Source organism: Neofelis nebulosa, chromosome 1 (genome assembly GCF_028018385.1).
Source record: "Neofelis nebulosa isolate mNeoNeb1 chromosome 1, mNeoNeb1.pri, whole genome shotgun sequence".
Lineage (NCBI taxonomy): Eukaryota > Metazoa > Chordata > Mammalia > Carnivora > Felidae > Neofelis > Neofelis nebulosa.
The window spans coordinates 129,332,637-129,350,878 of NC_080782.1; the positions used below are offsets into that span (position 1 = coordinate 129,332,637).

At 40.0% G+C, this 18,242-nt stretch overlaps 1 protein-coding gene across 3 annotated transcripts; it reads left to right on the forward strand.

Annotated features, from left to right (window-relative positions):
* Window positions 1-655: 655 nt before the first annotated feature.
* On the forward strand, window positions 656-17,002 carry SKP1 (S-phase kinase associated protein 1). Of its 3 annotated transcripts, none has more exons than XM_058736272.1 (6): window positions 656-868; window positions 3,763-3,859; window positions 9,526-9,599; window positions 13,658-13,801; window positions 15,278-15,418; window positions 16,120-17,002. In XM_058736272.1, the coding sequence occupies exons 2-6, from the start codon at window positions 3,763-3,765 to the stop codon at window positions 16,153-16,155; spliced, it is 492 nt and encodes a 163-aa protein (XP_058592255.1). In that variant the 5' UTR covers window positions 656-868; the 3' UTR covers window positions 16,156-17,002. The 3 variants fall into 3 exon arrangements, with proteins under 3 accessions (XP_058592255.1, XP_058592258.1, XP_058592266.1); XM_058736275.1 differs by lacking the exon at window positions 656-868 and adding an exon at window positions 912-1,126; XM_058736283.1 differs by lacking the exons at window positions 656-868; window positions 3,763-3,859 and adding an exon at window positions 5,635-5,705.
* The last annotated feature ends 1,240 nt before the right edge of the window (window positions 17,003-18,242 follow it).

Below are 18,242 nucleotides of genomic sequence, written 5' to 3' on the forward strand. Positions count from 1 at the left end.
CACCCTGACTGCCTGGTTCACCCCAGAATCCCCCAGCACCGCTTCATGCACATTTTGCTCAATACACGTTTGCGGGAGGGGCCTGGACTTGCGGTTTCCCTGCAACGATGGTTATTTTTGGCCTGGAGGCCTTTTCAGAAAACAAGTAGGAAACAACGCTTAGGAACACTAAACTGTGTCGTTCTGAATTTGTTCTCAGGTATACAGCAGGGGAAAAGGTAACAGAACTTCACTTCATGGGTTGTTATGGAGAGAGAACTAACGCATGCTGGGCACAGGGGATGACGCCGAGGCACCCAGCGGTATCTCAGGGCGGTGACTGCAACGCCCATCTGCCATTCTTCGCCTGAGCCTTCTTTCCCCTTCAGGAAAGGGAAGCCAGAAAGGCTCCCGAACACTAACCCTCCCCTCCCCCCCCACACCCACTAGCAGTTTCTAGGTTTTTCAGGACTGGGGTCTTTAATTCGGCTTAGGCCAGCCCCTGCCTGAAGGACCCTGGCTGGCTGCGGAGTACCCCAGCCAGGCCCGCGCTCCTGCTTTCAGGACAGCGAGCCGCGCTCTCGGGGGTGGGGTGGGGTGGGGTGGAGCGGGAGGGTAAGGACGAAACCCCGCCCCCGCGCCTCGCGCCCGCCGCCTCTCCGCCCCACCGTCCTCGGCCTGCGTCAGGCGATCTCGGCGGCCAGCCCCGCCGGCTCTGTGACGCCTCCGGCTCCGGGGTCCTCGGCGCCTGCGCCCGCTTCTATAAAGGCCGACGCCGCGCCGCGCCGCCGTAGTGGCCTTGTTCTCTGCCTTTCTCTTCTCGTAGCGGAGGCCCCCCTGCCCTGGTCTTGTCACCCTCCGGCCCGCAGTCTCCTTGAGACCGAGCACCGTGAGTAGACGCAGGCCGAGCGGAATGGGGCGGTAGCGCTGTGGATTTCGAGCTGGGTGCCCGCACCGCTGTGCTTTGGCCTGCCGGAGGCGGGAGGCACCTGGGCCTTACGTCCCTCAGGCCCAGTGGAACCTGTCGCTGGCTCCCGTTCTCCCGCCCCACCTCCCCCTCCCTCCCATCCCCCCCGACGGCGAGGTCTCTCCTGGCCGCGCGTCCTCACGGCGCCTCGTGGGCGCCCAGGCCGGCGGGCGGGAGAAGGTGCGAGCCGGGCCCGGGATTGGTCGTTCCTCGCACGGGGCGAGCGTCAGTCGGCGCAGAGCTCGGCTGCGAGGCCCAGGCTGCGGCCCTGGGCTTCTCTTGGGCGTGGGTGGCGGCGGGGCTTTCAGTGCAGGTCTCTGGGCGGGCGTGGGCGTGGTGTGCGTGTTTGTTGTTTTGGTGGCCGGAGGGAGCGTGGCCGGTGGGAGTTTGGGAGCGCTGGATTTTTGGCTCGCGTTCCTTCTCTCCCTTGTATCTGCCCTCACTAGTCCCGGGTCCTGGCTGTGTTTGGGCCGCATGCTTGCAGATAGCCGCTTGCTCCTTCAGAATATTTCTCGCCATTTTTTTGCCACAGCTTGGAGTTGCTGAAACAACTGTTGAAATAGCAGATGCCCTCGTCATGGTGGTGTGACTTTTAGGGAGGCCTAACTCATTAAAAGCCAGACGCTTTGGGTCATGTTTTACAGGGTTAGAATGTTCACCTGGATAGGACCTCACGTTTGGGTTTTGGGATAGTGAATGTATCAGAGCGTCACAATAGAATGTATCTGTCACAGAGCAACGCAGACTTCGCTCTCCTCTCCAAAAGGAGGTGCCAGAATTCGGGTCCCTTAAAACAGCTTTTTCTTTATGTTGTTGACAGAACCTGCTTCATTCCAGTCATGGAGGGGGATTTAATTTTCAAGATGAGGAACTTAAAGAATTGCTTGAAAACCTGTCAAATCAAAATCTCGTCCATTATTATTGCAGTTTTGCACCGAATTCTAGCTCTAAGACATTAAAAAAAGTTCTCTTTAAGTATTAAGTTTGGCATCACAAAGTGCATCCGATTACAGATTAACAGATTGCCTCCCTGCTTATTTAATAAGATCTCAACTCCCTTAAGAGTAACCTAATACAGGAATTTGACTATGACTAAGCAGATCTAATTATTTGCCAAGAGTTATTTGAGAGAAATACGAAATGGTCACCTTCCTTAAAACTAATTTTATCAACTGAAGTCCCAGACTTGTCATTCTTTAGTGTTCATTCCAGTACTATCGAATGTAAAAAGAATGTAGAATGTTATGTAAAAAAAAAAAAATTGAGTTCACGTTGAAGTATTTCCTTTGGGATTACTTTTTGTTACTGCCCTGTCACAGGGAAGGTTCTCTGCACTGGGCCTTTTTCTGTTGAACAGAACAACTGCATTATTGGCAAGCATTAAGCATCATGGAGGAACAGACATCTTTGTGAACTGAAAAGTGAAATGAGATTGTCTCTAACCATTGATGAGTGAGAGCAGGATATTTCAGTGGCTGGTTTTAAAACATTTTTGCTTCCTTTCTTTTGTTTATTTGGAGGAATGGAGATAATTGGGAAAAGGCGAATGAATATTTTAACTGATTTCATGGGTTTGAAGTCTTTGATCCTACAATAAGTGCAGTGAATGGTTGAAATTTTTTTAGTGTTTGAGAGAGAGAGAGAATCCCAAGTAGATTCTCCATGTCAGCACAGAGCCCTATGTAGGGCTTGAACTTACAAACCATGAAATCATGACCTGAGCTGAAATCAGGAGTTGGGCGTTTAACCAGCTGAGCCACTCAGGCGCCCTGCAGTGAATGTTTTAAATGCCAAACTCTGCAATTTCAACTTAATAGTGACATTGCAGGATTATGAATACTCAGAAGCAAGGGCCTTTCAATTCTGTACTTGAAACTTGAAGAGATCGTGGATTAATCTTGAGAGTCCTCCCCCAAGTGCCTTTGCCAACAATCTGAAAATAAGAAATTGATGGCTTAGAACTTTTAATTTTAAAGAAGTGTTTGGTTGTTTTTTTGTCAGAACTCAAGTCCTTTGTAGTTAATTGCTTAATTAATTTTTATCTAAGAAGTGTCTTTTTCCCAATGACTCATAATTTATCTGAGGTAATAAATACATTTTTGGAGCAAGTAATGGGTTATTTCTTTGAGGATTTTAGCAGAACTCAAACTTGGAAACCTGGACAGTTGTAATGAAAGCTAAGAAGTACTGTTAAATTTAGGTACCTTATTTGGTTTTGTAAATTAGATTGATTATTTATCCTTAAATATTTCATTATCTTGCATATTTTACATTGATGCAAACATATGTAAGTATATTCTCATATACTTCTTGGATTTGAACTCATTTTTCACTTAAGTTTCACTATTGGAAAATGAGTACGTTGTTAGCTTTGTTTGTTTAGGACTGACCACCCTCAGGTTTGCAGTTTTTTGTGGCAGTTAATTATTCAGATGAGAGTAATCAGTACTTAGTAAGAGCAGAAAAGCAGGCAAAGACAAAATAAACAAGTTTATTTGAAGTATATTTTGCATTAGAAGTGTAGAATGTAACTCTTAAATTTATTCCAGTAATAATTTCATTAGGGCAGGCCTTAAAAGCTTGTGTTCCTATGAGTTATAAAAAATTTGAAACTTTGAAAAAATTTTCTGTCAACACTTCTATGCTAGCCTGTGAATAACCACTTGAAGTGTTTAACAGGGGTTTTACATAGTACGGGTCCTTAGGATTTTGTAGTTAGTAAGATAGAGGTCTTCTAACAGACTATAGTTGACCAAATGCATAGAACTAATATCTCTTAAATTTCAAGTTCAATATAATACCTTTTTTTTTTTTAGATGCCTTCAATTAAGTTGCAGAGTTCTGATGGAGAGATATTTGAAGTTGATGTTGAAATTGCCAAACAGTCTGTGACTATCAAGACCATGTTGGAAGGTAAGTTTATTAGAAAACCTGGGTGAAGGAAAAGTAGAAGTAATATTTAGGTGGAGATAACCTGTGAACATTGAATTTATACAAAGCATGATTTGTCATTAAGTGCACAAGAGTATGAGGGCTAAATAAAGTTTACATTTTTTAAATTAAAAACTACAGTTTTCTGATACAGGACATCCTTGCTGTATTGTCTGAATTAATGAGGTTTTTTTTTTTTCTTCCCCATTGCTAAATAGGTAAGGCCATAAACTAATACTGAAGTGATTTCCCAGCATCAGACAATAATGGCCCAATTCTCTTTGAAGTAAATTTGGGTTCGCTGTTTGTAATGAGAAAAATAAAAGCCTCCGGAAAAAGAGATACCTCCCTATATGGTAGCTAAATAGAGTACTTTGTTTCAGCAGGGGAGTAAGCTGAGTAGATGGTAAACTGAGATGTTGGTCTTTTTTTTTTTTTTTTTTTTTTTTTTAAACCACGTTTTCCTTTTTGTCTTTTTTGTCGTTCCTTTGAAACTGCTGCAAAGCATAGACCCCGCACGTTAAAGAAGTAAGGTTACAAAACAGGTCCTGAAACATTTTGAAACTTGTACTAGTTCACTTGAATCTTTTCTTACTATTCCAGTGGGTTGGTAGACATTAATTAATAGTATATGGAGACAATGCAAATCAATTTCTTGCATTGGTGAAAAAAAATTAATAGAAGAATGTTGTTCTGTATTCAAATATCAAAGGTTTTTTATGTAGCTTATGCTTCAGCTAAGAGAAAAGTTACATGCCAAGCACTAGCTGTATGCTGGGGAAAGGAAGCTAAGTGAGAAACCGTCTTTGCCCTTGAAGGATTTATAAACTGGGAAGAGAGAAAGACACCAAACAAGACACGCTGTCACATGGTATAATTAGTGCATTGATAAAATGTGCCAAGAGGTGCTGGGGAAATATCTTGGCTGATGTTATTTTTCAGGCTTGGGTAGAGACTATAGTGGGTGGTACTAGTGAGGCGATATTTCAAATTTAGTAAAATTAGGATGTTTTGGGAGGTTATTCTGAGGTAAAGTGGACAAGGTGTGTTAGAGAAAAGTAAAATTGAAGCTTTTAGTTGGGGTTTATTGGTGTGGGGTGAGCTTGTGATACTCTAGTTGGTAGAGCTGAAGAATGGGCTTGAGAGAAATGGAAAGAATGTGACTTTGGAGCTTGAACATGTTATGTATGTTTGGTCCCTTCCCCACCCCACGCCCAGAAGAGTTTTGTAACAGTCTACTAGACAGTTGACTGTGTGGATTGATCCCTGAGCTGTAGACTACTAGGGATACATAGACTTTGTGTGGTGGGTTATAGGAGTATTTATCTGTGGGAGTAAATTGAGGTTGGCAGTCAGCCATATTGGAATGGGAGACAGGTGGAGTTAAGACAGTAGAAGTCAGAAGTGGAGAATGAGTGGAATAAGATTTGTGGAAGTCAAGGGAGGCATTTTGAGGTGACCAGAGTGATTATCACATTCATCTACAGACTGGTTATTTGGAATTTCATAGTAAGAGGATTTCTTCCTGCACATATTAAGTTTGGTAGAGGCAAAAGCTAAATTACAGAGGGTGTGTCTTCTGTTTTCTAAGCTGGTAATTTGTTTGCTGATAAAAGCTGAACATGTAATTCTTTTTGGTAATTGGTACCAATCATGTGGCACTTACGGTCCTGTATCCTGGTACATACATACATAGATCACTTCTATTAAGTTGTAAACCCCTTGGTACATCCCACAGTCACTGTTCATCAAGTACCTGTTGAATGAAGAACTATGGTATGGTCACTAATAAAGAGTGTGAAAGCATTCCAAGTGTCCCTAAAGGCAGGTGAGTAAGGCTTTATCTAGAAGATGTAGAACTGATACCAAAACTGCTGCCTGAATACTTGCTTTGGCGATGAAAGTGTTCTTTATTTCATCTTAGTAGTGTCTGGCACACTAATCTGTCCTGTGCTGCTTCAAAAAGCATTTGCCCATATAAGAACATAGGGCTCCGTGAAGGTTATCCATGCCTCTTTTGATCACTGAAGCAAGTGGAGTGATAGCAACAGTTAAATGATTCTTTGCTTTCATAGCCTTTGGGCATCATAGGTGAATTGTTTTTATCTTAAGTACCAGTCGTTTATATAAAATTCTAGCTCATCAGGATTGGAGCCCATTGGATTTGGCAGCTTACTGCTTTCTTTGTTTTGCATCTGCAGTATCTCTGATTATGGGTTTTTTGTGACTTAGAAGACAAAAATAAAACCTAATCACAGTATAATCAGAACTGAAAATCTTGGCATGTGTGCACATGGACTTACTGATTTGTTCAGGTTCAGGATGTGGTATCAGGATACAGGTGTCTTTCAGAAGTCCTTGAAACTAAATAGCTTAAAGGAATGACTGTTGCTACTTGTGAAGTCAGTCTAAAAGTGGAAAAGACATTGTACATCCTTAGTTTAAATGCTAGGGAGGTGATCCTTGATAACTGTTTTATTTATTTTGAGAGAGAGAGTGAGCAAGCACCTGTGCACGCACAAGATGGGGAGGAGCAGAGGGAGTGGGAGAGAGAATCCCAGGCGTGCTCCACACCTTCAACGCAGAGCCTGATGTGGGACTCAATGCCACAAACCGATCTGTGAGATCATGACCTGAGCTGAAATCAAGAGCCAGAGGCCACTCAGGTGCCCCAATAAGGCCCTTGTTTTTAACAGGGCTTAAACCTTCTTCCAAATAACATTTGGATCTAAACAAGTTGGTGTTCTGTATTATGGTTCCTCAAGTATTTTATATATTGTAACTTCTTTTTCTCCCTTCTGATTAAAAATACTTCACACTAGGGGCACCTGGCTAGCTCATTCAGTAGAGTATGTGACTTTTGATCTCAGGGTCATGATTTCAAGCCTCACATTGGGCATGGAGCCTACTTTAAATAAATAAGTAAGTAACTAAGTAAGTAAGTAAATAAATTTTTAAAAAGGCATTAAGTTTCTTTCCTTTTTTTTTCCAATGTTTGTTTTTGAGAGAGCCTGTGCCGGAGCACCTGGGGAGAGGCAGAGAGAGAGAGAGACACAGGATCCAGAGCAGGTTCTTCCTGATAGTAGAGAGCCTGATGCTGGACTTTAACTCTTGAACTATGAGATCATGATCTGAGCTGAAGTCTGACACTTAACAGACTGAGCCATCCAGGTGCCCCTAAATAAATTAATTTAAAAAATACTTCATACTAGAACAGGAAAAGCAAAAGTGGCTTAATGCAAATTGGGATAGTCATTTTTGTACTTTTACTCTAGGTCGAGATGGGATCAGGGAATGACATTGGTAGAAAGGAGGAGAGGGGACAGGATTGATCCATCTGTACAGGAAACTAAGATAATTTTTCAGTCTACTCTCATCTTTACCACTCCACTGGAACTGCTTGTTAAGCTCAGTGACTTCCATGTTGTCAAGTGCGTGATCTGTTTCATTTCTCATCTAGACCTGTTGACAGCATTTGATCATCCCCTTCTACATTTGACTTCCAGGATACTTTACTTAGTACTTACCTCACAGCTTTCTATCCTCTCATTTTTAAATATTGATTGATTGATTGATTGAGACAGCATAAGTGGGGGAGAGGGAGAGAGAATCCTAAGCAGGCTCCGCATGGTGACTGCACAGAGCCTGATGTGTGGGGCTCGAACTTAAGAAACTGAGATCATGACCTGAGCTGAAACCAAGAGTTGGATGCTTAACTAACTGAGCCACCTAGGCACCCTTCTGTCTTCCCATTTTTAAAGTCTGTAGTTCCTCAAGGCTGGCTTAATCATTGGATCTTTTCATAATATATGTACTCCTTGATTCCCTTGGTCATCTCATCTAGTCTCATAGTGTTATATGCTGTCTGTACACCAGTTCCCCAAACTACCTATGATTCTGATCTCTTTTAATTTTTACACTTGACATATTTAACTGGTTGGTCTACGCTTGGGGATCTAATTGGTACCTCAAAGTTAGGGAACTAGACTAACTTTGTCTAGTTAGTTAGACAACTAACTAGATTGTTCTTATTCTTAATTCCCTGCCCTTCAGAATAACACTTCTCTGCTCATATCAGTTAATGGTAACTCCAGTGGCACTTTCATCCATCCAGTTCCTCATGTCATAAACTTTTGTCTTCCTTGACTCTTAACTCTACTTCCCATCTGTTGGCAAACCTTTTTGCCTCTAACCATCAAAATACATACAGAATTGGGATCATTCTTCCATAGCTGTAAACCTGTACAAGCCACCAGCCTCATAGTTGTTTTCCTTCTTTCTCCTGGTCTCTGCCACCTATTCCCAATACAGTAGCCAAAATGCACAGTACCCAGTTACTATCAGGTCCTCTGTTGTTGGTCTCATCTGCTTTCACCCTTGCTAACCCTGCTCTAGTAATACTGGATCCCTTCTGTGTTATTAGAACATGCTAGACCTTCCTATCAGAAGACCTTTGCCTTTGCCTTTGCCATTTCCTCTGCTTAGGTGTTCTGTCTCCTTTAGGGTTTTACTCAGGTGTCATCTTTTAAATAAGACATGTTTGAGCAGTTCTATCTAAAATTGCAGCAATTCTTTGCATCCTCCTGTGTTCATTGCTGACTCGCCATTGCCTAGGACGCCTGTTAACTTATCAGGAACTGAAATGATTTGATTCACCACTGGCCATGTCAGCATAACTAATTCTTTGCTACAACCAGTATAGTGCTGAAGTAACTTTGGGACACTAATCTTGGTACTTGCTAACTAGTAAATAACTTTGGCCGTTCTTTTAGTCATGTAGAGACTGAAGGATGGACCCATTTGGCATGAAAAATACTCTTATTTAGAATCTTTAACGTAGGGATTTTATTTTTAAGGTTTTTCCGTGGAGTTCACCAACTACTTTGAGAATCTGAAAGTTAGGTGTTTTTACCAGGACAACCTGTAGATTCAAAATTGTAGGTAATATGTACGTGATGAATAACTCTTAACAGGTATACACTGAAACTGAGTCCCTCAACCCACATTCTTGTTAATTTCCCTACACAGAATATTGTTAATACTTCTGTATTCCTGTGAAGATATTTTAAATCTAAATATCTAAGTATATGCCCATTTTTATTCAGATAACACTTATTTTCTTACACCTGGCTTTTAAAAACTTTAATCCTGAGATCATACCAGTACATAAGGAGCTGCCTGCCTTATTTTTGTCAGTGGTTGCATGATTTGTGTGTGTGTATATACATCTTTGGGCTTCAGATTTTAATAGATGGAGATTCTGTTACTTGAATACTTTTTCCTCTGTCTTTCTAAATGCAGCCCATCTAGAGAGTTTGGTATTAAGAGTAAGGCTAAGGGTCTGGCTTTAATTTTTTACTAAATGGCTGACCAGTCATCTCAGTCCCACTTATTAAGTGACTTTTCTTTCTCATTAAGGATCCTTTTTGTGTAATAATCCTAAAATTGTCTACTCCCACAACTTTTTATAGTTTTGGGTGGTTTATGGACCTGTTGGGAACCACTAACTTTAAATGCTCATAAGAGAACTATTTTTAGTAGAGTAGTTTGCATAGTCATAGACAGCGTCTTACAACTTACTCATTTGAGACATAGCCTCCTTGGTATAAATAATGGGAATAATGGCAACTCTTTTCTGGTTTTCTTAGATTTGGGAATGGATGATGAAGGAGATGATGACCCAGTTCCTCTACCAAATGTTAATGCAGCAATATTAAAAAAGGTAACAAACTGTATATTTGTATATATGCTTTTGTTTTTTCATTGAACATCCTTGTGATCTTATTGTACTGCTACATAGATCGCTTCCTTACATCGACTGATTATGACTCTGAATATTTGTTATGTTTATTTAACTAGGTCCTGTGATTATTTGTTAGATACGCTGCAAGGGGAGCTTGAGAATAAATATACCCACACCATTGACCACCTTACCTTGTGTCTAAGCATAAAAGGCTCTTCACACTGAATAGAATTTTAGCATTTCAGGGTACATGGCTCCTTAACAGAGCCAGCCATTTAATTGGATGCTCATCTGAAGAAATAGCACTGAGTTTTATAAAGTGGAGGAAACTAGTTAGGCTTAGAGACGAGAATGGTTGGTTCCAGTTGGCCTTTTGCTCAGAGATTTTCAAAAGTCATTGGCTATATGCAGTTTCATCTTAATGCTTTCTCTTGATCCTGGTGTGAGATACAGCTGTGCTGCGTATTTTTCCATATCCTACCACAATTAGTGATTAGCATTTCTTTTAATTGCCCTAGACTGGGTAAAAAGTGATTCTCTAAGCCTGAACATTTTTTGGCATGTATTACTGGCCATTTGTATTTTCTGCTTGGTCTGTTTTCCTTTGCGTGTCTTTCTGGTGGGCTTTTTAAAAATTGTTGTAGGAGCACCTTGTGGCTCAGTTGGTTAAGTGTCTGACTTGATTTTGGCCCAGGTCATGATCTCATGGTTCATGGGATGTAGCCCTGTGTTGGGCTTTGCACTACCAGCACGGAGCCTGCTTGGGATTCTCTCTTTGTCTCTCTGTCTTCCTGTCTCTCCCTCCCTCCCTCCCTCCCTCCCTCCCCTGCTAGCATACGTGCATGCGCTCTCCCTCTCTCAAAATAAACTTAAAAAAATTGTTATGAAATACACATAACAAAAATTACCCTTTTTGGATGCCTGGGTGGCTCAGTTGGTTAAGTGTCTGATTTTGGGTCAGGTCATAATCTCGCATTTGGTGAGTTTGAGCCCTGTGTTGGATTCTTTGCTGACAGGTCAGAGCCTGGAGCCTGCTTCAGATTATGTTTCTCCCTCTCCCCCTGCCCCTCTCCCACTTGTTCTCTCTCAAGAATAAATAAATAGGGGCACCTGGGTGACTTAGTCGGTTAAGCGTCCAACTTCGGCTCAGGTCATAATCTCACGGTTCATGCATGAGTTTGAGCCCTGCGTCAGACTCTGTGCTGACAGTTCAGAGCCTGGAGCTTGCTTCGAATTTCGTGTCTTCCTCTCTTTGCCCCTCCCCCACTCATGCTTGCTTGCTCTCTCTCTTTCAAAAATAAACATTAAAATTTCTTTTTAAAAATTGCCATTTTAACTTTTTTAACTTTACAGCTCAGTGGCGTTAAGTACATTTGCACTGTTGTACAGCCACCACGACTCACCATCTCAAGGAATTTTTCCTCATTCCAAACTGAAACTCAGTACTCCTTAAACAATAACTCCTCAATAACCCCTTCCAGCCCGTTAACCACTGTTTTCTGTGTCTGTGAATTGGACTGTTGTGGGCACCTCATATAAATGGGATTATACGATATTTGTCTTTTTGTGTCTGGCTTTGCATAATGTTTTCAAGATTCATCCATTTTGTAATCTAGTGGACTTTTTATAGGAGTTGTTTATGTGGTGTTTCTATCACTTTGCATTGACTTAAGTCAGTTAATAGTGTTTTATGGTTTAGAAGCTTTATATTTTATCTAGTTAGATTTTTTTTTCTGGGTATTGCAATAAACATTCTGTTTTATCCTAATGTAAAATGCATCTAAAAGGACTTTATTCAAATGCCATTTTTTTTTTTTTTAATTTTTTTTTTCAACGTTTTTTATTTATTTTTGGGACAGAGAGAGACAGAGCATGAACGGGGGAGGGGCAGAGAGAGAGGGAGACACAGAATCGGAAACAGGCTCCAGGCTCCGAGCCATCAGCCCAGAGCCTGACGCGGGGCTCGAACTCACGGACCGCGAGATTGTGACCTGGTTGAAGTCGGACACTTAACCGACTGCGCCACCCAGGTGCCCCTCAAATGCCATTTTTTAGGTGTTGGAGTTATAGCAGTAACCAGAGACCAAATGTCTGCCCTTAGGGAATTAACATCCCTAGGTGTGGGGGAAAGGTGTGGGGGAAACATACAAGATAAATAAGTCAGATGAGAAAGTTGTGGAGCATAACTGGGTTGGTCGATGGAGAGTTAGCTATTTTTAAAATAAAGGTGGTTAGGAAATGCCTTACTGAGAAGTCGATCTTTGAACAAAGATATGATTATGTGGGGGAAGAGAGTTCTGGGCATGGGGAGCAAGTGCAGTGACCCTAAGACAAGAGCATGTTCTACTATGAGGAAAGGTGGGAAGGCAGCAATTGTGGTGACTAGAGCATAATGAACAAGGAAGGAGTTAGTAAAGAAGATCAGAGTTAATGGTCTGGGTGATACGGGGCCACTTCAGAGAATAAGTTTTTTAAGCCTATTCTTAGGAATATTTGAACTTACATACTGAATAACTGCATGATCCAAAACTGCAAAAAAGTATATGGTAAAACCTCTCATCCTTGGCTCTGTCTAACCTTCAACCCCCTCAAGTAATACTAGTCAACATTAGTTTCTTACATATACTTACCAGTTTTTTTAATGCTTACGTAAGCAAATACTGCTGTTGTTTTCTTATACAACTGGAATACTTAAAAAACTATTGTTTCTTTCATTAAAACTCCATAGCTTGACTTTCCCTTCTAGAAATAGTTCTTTCCTTTTCATACATCCTGGCAGTATAGTTTGTCAGTTCTGCCATTTTTTCTCAGCATTGCTTATTCCTCCAGTATTATACTGAATAAATTTTAATCATACAGAAAAGTGAAACTATACAGCAAACACCCATTTACCACCTAGATTCTGTAGCCTATAACTCTTTCAGTGTTGATTTTGGTCTTTATGATGGTACATAGAGTCTAACCAACTCTCTGAAACTTTATATGTGTTTATTCCCCTTCTAAGGGAACATGTGGGTTTTTCTTGCTTTGTTCTTATGCCCAGTAGTCTTGTGCGCATCTCACGGATGTTTAGAATTTCTTGGTGATAATGTGTGCACATCCTCATCCTCACTAGTATTTGATAGATTACTTTCCAAAGGGTTTTTTTTTTTTTTTAATTTTTTTTTATGTTTATTTAATTTTGAGAGACTGAGACAGAACACACGTGGGGAGGGGCAGAGAGAGAGGGAGACAGAGAATCTGAAGCAGGCTCCAGGCTCTGAGCTGTCAGCACAGAGACAAGCGATGAGATCATGACCTGAGCCGAAGTCAGATGCTTAACTGACTGAGCCACCCAGGCACCCCTCAAAGGGGTTATTACCTCACTCTCCAGTATAAAGGTTCATGTTATCCTCACACTATTGCCAGAGATTAGTATCAAAATCCTGAGGTTTTTTTTTTTGTCAGCCTCAAGTAGTAACTGTAGTATTGGTTTTTGCATCTAATAAGACTGAGCATTTTCTCCTGAGATTTCTTTTGTGAATAGCCTGTTCATATCTGTAGCTCATTTCTTTAGTGTGTTTTTTTTTTTGTTTTTTTTTATTTTCTTCAAGTAAGCTCTATCCCCCGTGTGGGGCTCAAACTCACTATTCTGAGATCAAGAGAGAGACACATACTCTACTGACTGAGCTAGCCAGGTGCCCCACTTTGTAGTGATTTTTAAGATTTATATTCTAGAGGGTAATCCATTGCTGGTTGCTCATGTTGCTTGTGTTTTTTAGTCATTGTCCTGTCTGACTTTATGTATTTTTTGCACAGGAACTTTTTAGTGTGGTCAAGTATAATTATCTACATGTTTGCTTTTAAGATCGTCTAACCCCTAGGGTTATGAAGATTCCTCAAGCTTCGGTTTTGCTTTTCAAGTTTGACTACTAACTTGGTTATTCAAGTCAACTTCTAGCTAGTTCTTAGCCCAGTGTAAAAATAACTTTGCCCCAGTAGTGGAATGAGTACCTTGTGATGTAATGCCACAGAGGAATAAACTTTCATTGTTACAGGTCATTCAATGGTGCACCCACCACAAGGATGACCCCCCTCCTCCTGAGGATGATGAGAACAAAGAAAAGCGAACAGATGATATCCCTGTTTGGGACCAAGAATTCCTGAAAGTTGACCAAGGAACACTTTTTGAACTTATTCTGGTATGTTCTTAATACATTCTTTAAGATATTTCTAGCACTTGTAATAGTTAAATTTGTTAAATTCATTGACACTGAATTTTAATTCTCTATATACTCCAGTGCAGTGCTATATTTGAATTTATATATTAAGAACCATATTAAATAAGTGATCAAATGTAAATGCAACAGAGGGTGGAGATGGTCACATTGAATTTTTAAGAAGCAAAATTCAGCTATGCTGTGTCCAAAACACCCACTTTAAAGAGACAGATTTAAAGGGTGGAAAAAGATTAAATTATGATAACAGTAATCAAAAAAAAACTGCAGTGACTATATTAAAGTAGATTTCAGAGCAAAGAATATCAACCAGGATTAAAGAGGGTTGCTACATAATGATGAAGGGATCAGTTCATTATTAGGGCATTATAGTCCTAAGTGTTTATTGCCTAAAAGAATTTCCAAAAAGTGAAACAAAAACCAGTAGAACTCAAAGGATGGATAGACAAATCCACAATCCTAGTGATTTTAACACGTGTCTCTACTTCATTGATAAAACAAGTAGAATCAGTAAGGATGTAGAAGCCATGAACGACACTATTGACTGACTTATCCTGATGGACATTTCTAGTATGTTAAATATAATGACAGCAGAATACATACTCTTCTCAAAAGTATACTACTAAGATAGACCTGTTAATGGTAGGAAAAAAGTCCAAATTTTTGAAAGGAGTCAAGGCTTGAAAGGAGTCAAGGCACATACACTGTGTGATCTGATCACAGTGAAATTAAATGAGAAGTCTGTAACAAAGCTATCTGGAAAATCTAAATATTTGAAAACTTAACACTTCTTAGTAACCCATGAGTCAAAGAAGAAATCAAAAGAAAAATTAGAAAAGAATTAAAAATTGTATGCCAGAAAGTATTTTGATCTGAATGGAAATAAAACCCAACACAAAAAAATCGCAGATGCAGCTAAAGTAGTATTCAGAGAAAAGTTGATAGCACTAAACCACCTGTATTGGAAAAGATCACTGATCTAAGCTTTTACCTTAAACTAATGAAAGATGAAATTAAAGCCAAAGAAAGGGAATATTGAAGGTAAGAGTAGAAAATAGAGAAAACCAAAGAAAGCAAAGAAATTGTTTGAGATCAGTAAAATGTAATGCTATTACTGCTTTTGCCTCTTGAAATATTTTTGTCAAGATTTGACATATGCTTGTGCACCCATGAGCACAAACATACACGCCCATAAGTAGCGGCTCTTCTCTAGTATTAGAGGTAGTGTAGTTCGCTTAAGGCAGCAGCAGGACTCCATATTATAGAAGGTATAACAGAAGAACTTACAAAAATATTTCACAAAAGAATCTGATTTATTTTCCCTTTAATTTCATAAAATTAACTAGCATTTTAGTTAATTAGATATGGATTGGCAGTCACTACCTTTAGATTTAGGTTACAACCTCAAATAATTCTTTAATGAAAACAATCACTTTACAGGCTGCGAACTACTTAGACATTAAAGGTTTGCTTGATGTTACATGCAAGACTGTTGCCAATATGATCAAGGGGAAAACTCCTGAGGAGATTCGCAAGACCTTCAATATCAAAAATGATTTTACTGAAGAAGAGGAAGCCCAGGTAGGTTGCTCACAGCTTGTTCTTGATCACACACTTTTTAAAAAAGAATGAAATGCAGACATGCTCAGAAAAGATGTGTGTCTATCAGGGAATCTTGACTTTTACTTGAGGGTTAGTAGGTACCTTCTGTGTTATAAAAATACTCGTTTTGTTTTGAGAGTGGTCTGTTAAGTCTAAACACTTGCACAATACCACTCTTGCCTAAGCATAAGAACGATTAGTTTTCAATCATAGGTGCTCTTTGATATTTACTCCTTTGCAGTTACTAGTTTTGGCACCTGGGACCTTACATGTAAGCAAGCCATAAATATTTGACTTCAGAAAAGCAACCCCTGTGGATGGTGTTAGGCCAGGACACTTATGAGCATCTTAGTGAGTGGGGGAAGAAATGAATGAAAAGATCAGAATGTTGACACAGCTACAAACTGAAATAATGTGCATGAACTGTTTGAATTTGTTGTCATGTCTGGTGACTGAAGCTTTAATGCCCATTGCCTTTGCTTTTTTGATAATTTCAGCAGGGTAGAATAAAAACCTGGGGAGGCAAAGAAGGATAACCAGGAAGTGTACTTGTAACCTGGTATTTTTCCAGTTTTTTGTCTGTCCCTTTCTGACCCTCTTCATAGTCTGTTGATGAATCATTAGGTAGTAGTCTGAGGAAAGACTTCTTAAGGGTGCTTCCTTATATCTGTCTCTTCTAGGTACGCAAAGAGAACCAGTGGTGTGAAGAGAAGTGAAATGTTATGCCTGACACTGTAACACTGTAAGGATTGTTCCAAATACTAGTTGCACTGCTCTGTTTATAATTGTTAATATTAGACAAACCGTAGACAAACGCAGCAGCAAATCAGTTGTTTTAGCAGAATATTGTCCTCCTTGCATGTGTAGTTTGAGTACAGATTCCAAACTTATGGCTGAGTTTCTTCCAGTATGATCAAAAGTTTTTGTTTCTTCACTCTGAATAAAACTCAACTGTGGGTTCGCTATAGAAGGTGGCATTTTGGGATTTCCCTCTCTGTAAAATGTTTTCCACCTAGTTTATTGTCATTTAATGTTAGTTTAATAACCTTTTAAAAGTTGGCATTGTAAATAAAACAAGTTGCAAAAAGTTTTCTGAACTAGAATTAACAACGTATTATCTTTATTCATGAGTTGGAAACTGGAAAAAGGCTACTTGAGGTAAATGTTTTGAGTGGGATTATTAGGATGTCTTCCAGTTTCCTGGAATCAAAGAGTGCCACTGGTATTGATGAGCCTGTATGTAGCAGGGCTCCTTTAATTGGATCTAAGGACTTGTTTTTGCATTTTTAATCCTCAGCTTTGACTATGTTGGCTAGAGAGTCAGTTACTCCTCAGTTTGTGGTTTTGGGGGAAATATAACTAGATGGTCTGTTAGCTTTTCAATTAAAAAGGACAAATAACCTGTGTGATATGTCATCTTTTTATAATCAGTGATCCCATGTGGGGGAAACGTCACACTACTTGCATGTAAAAATAATTTAACCTTTAACATTAAAATGTCTGGCAAAACCTAGAAGGTATCCATCATGAATGCAAGATACTTTCAATAAAAAGTAAGTTACATAGTAGATGGTAAATGGTTTGCTTTTGTGTACTTAACTGTGTCTCTTCACTTGTTATTAAATGAGTTAAATATACGAATGGTTTTGTAGCTGGAGACAGCTTATAGTCAGTTTGTGTCCTGACTCACTGGAGGCTGCTCACAAAACAATTGGGTTCTGGTAGGCTTGTGTCTTTTCTGATTGCCAATGACAGGGTTTGCTAGAGCCAATGCTTTATTTTTTATTTATTTTATTTTTTGCCAGTGCTTTAGTTCTTAATCTGTGTACATGGCCACACAGGACTGCATGTCCTGATCTTGTTGCCAGCCTCTGCCCTACGGTAGAATATTTTCTTGATGGCTTGAGATGGCTCACAAATTGTTTTATCATCTTTTTTCTTTCTTCCCATGTGCTCCCTTTTTTCTTCCTTTCCCATTTAGCATCACCTGTATTCACATGTAATCTTCCTGCATTCTCTTCATGTTTACTGTGAGCTTTTTTGGCTCAGATTATTTGTTGACAGTAATTTGCCCTTATACTTCACCTCTCATTGCCCCAAGTCTGTCTTATTTAATAAAGTCCCGTATGCTGTGTTACATGAATTCCTGTTCGTTGCCTGTACCAGAGATTGCAAGCTACAATCCATGTGTGGGTGAAATCCATCCCACAGCCTGTTTTTGCAGTCTTTGAGTTGAAAATGTTTTTTATGTTTTTAGAGTATTGTTAAAAAATCAATATAGGAGACTGTATTTGACCAAAAAGCCTAAAAAGTTTATTCTCTGGCCCTTGAGAGAAAAAGTTTGCCAACCTTTGTGACTACTTCTGGCTCCCTGGCTCCCTTCATTCCAGGGATCAAACTTGTTTTCCATTTGTCCTAGTTTTAATTGGGAAGGTGGCAGAATTGAACCCTAGCTGCAGTGTCTCCTCTGCTAATTCCTGCCTGTCAGTTCTTGTAAAAAGCTTAATCCCACCCCCCATTCTATCCCTAGCAAGATTATGAAAAACAAAACTCTTGAAAGTTCAGGATTGTTAGCACATGTGCCATGTTTAGTTTGGGAAGGAAACATACCCGCTTCTGGGAAACAAAACCTGTTCTCAGTCTGTATAACCCCCAAGAATTGTTGGAATTACAGGACTAAATAATACCACTACCCATATTTAAAGGACACTAGGATCTTTCTGAATAGGTAAGACTCGAGTAGACAATATAGTAAAGATTTTTGCCGCCTTCCTGATTTTGTGTAGATTATGGCCCTAGGCTT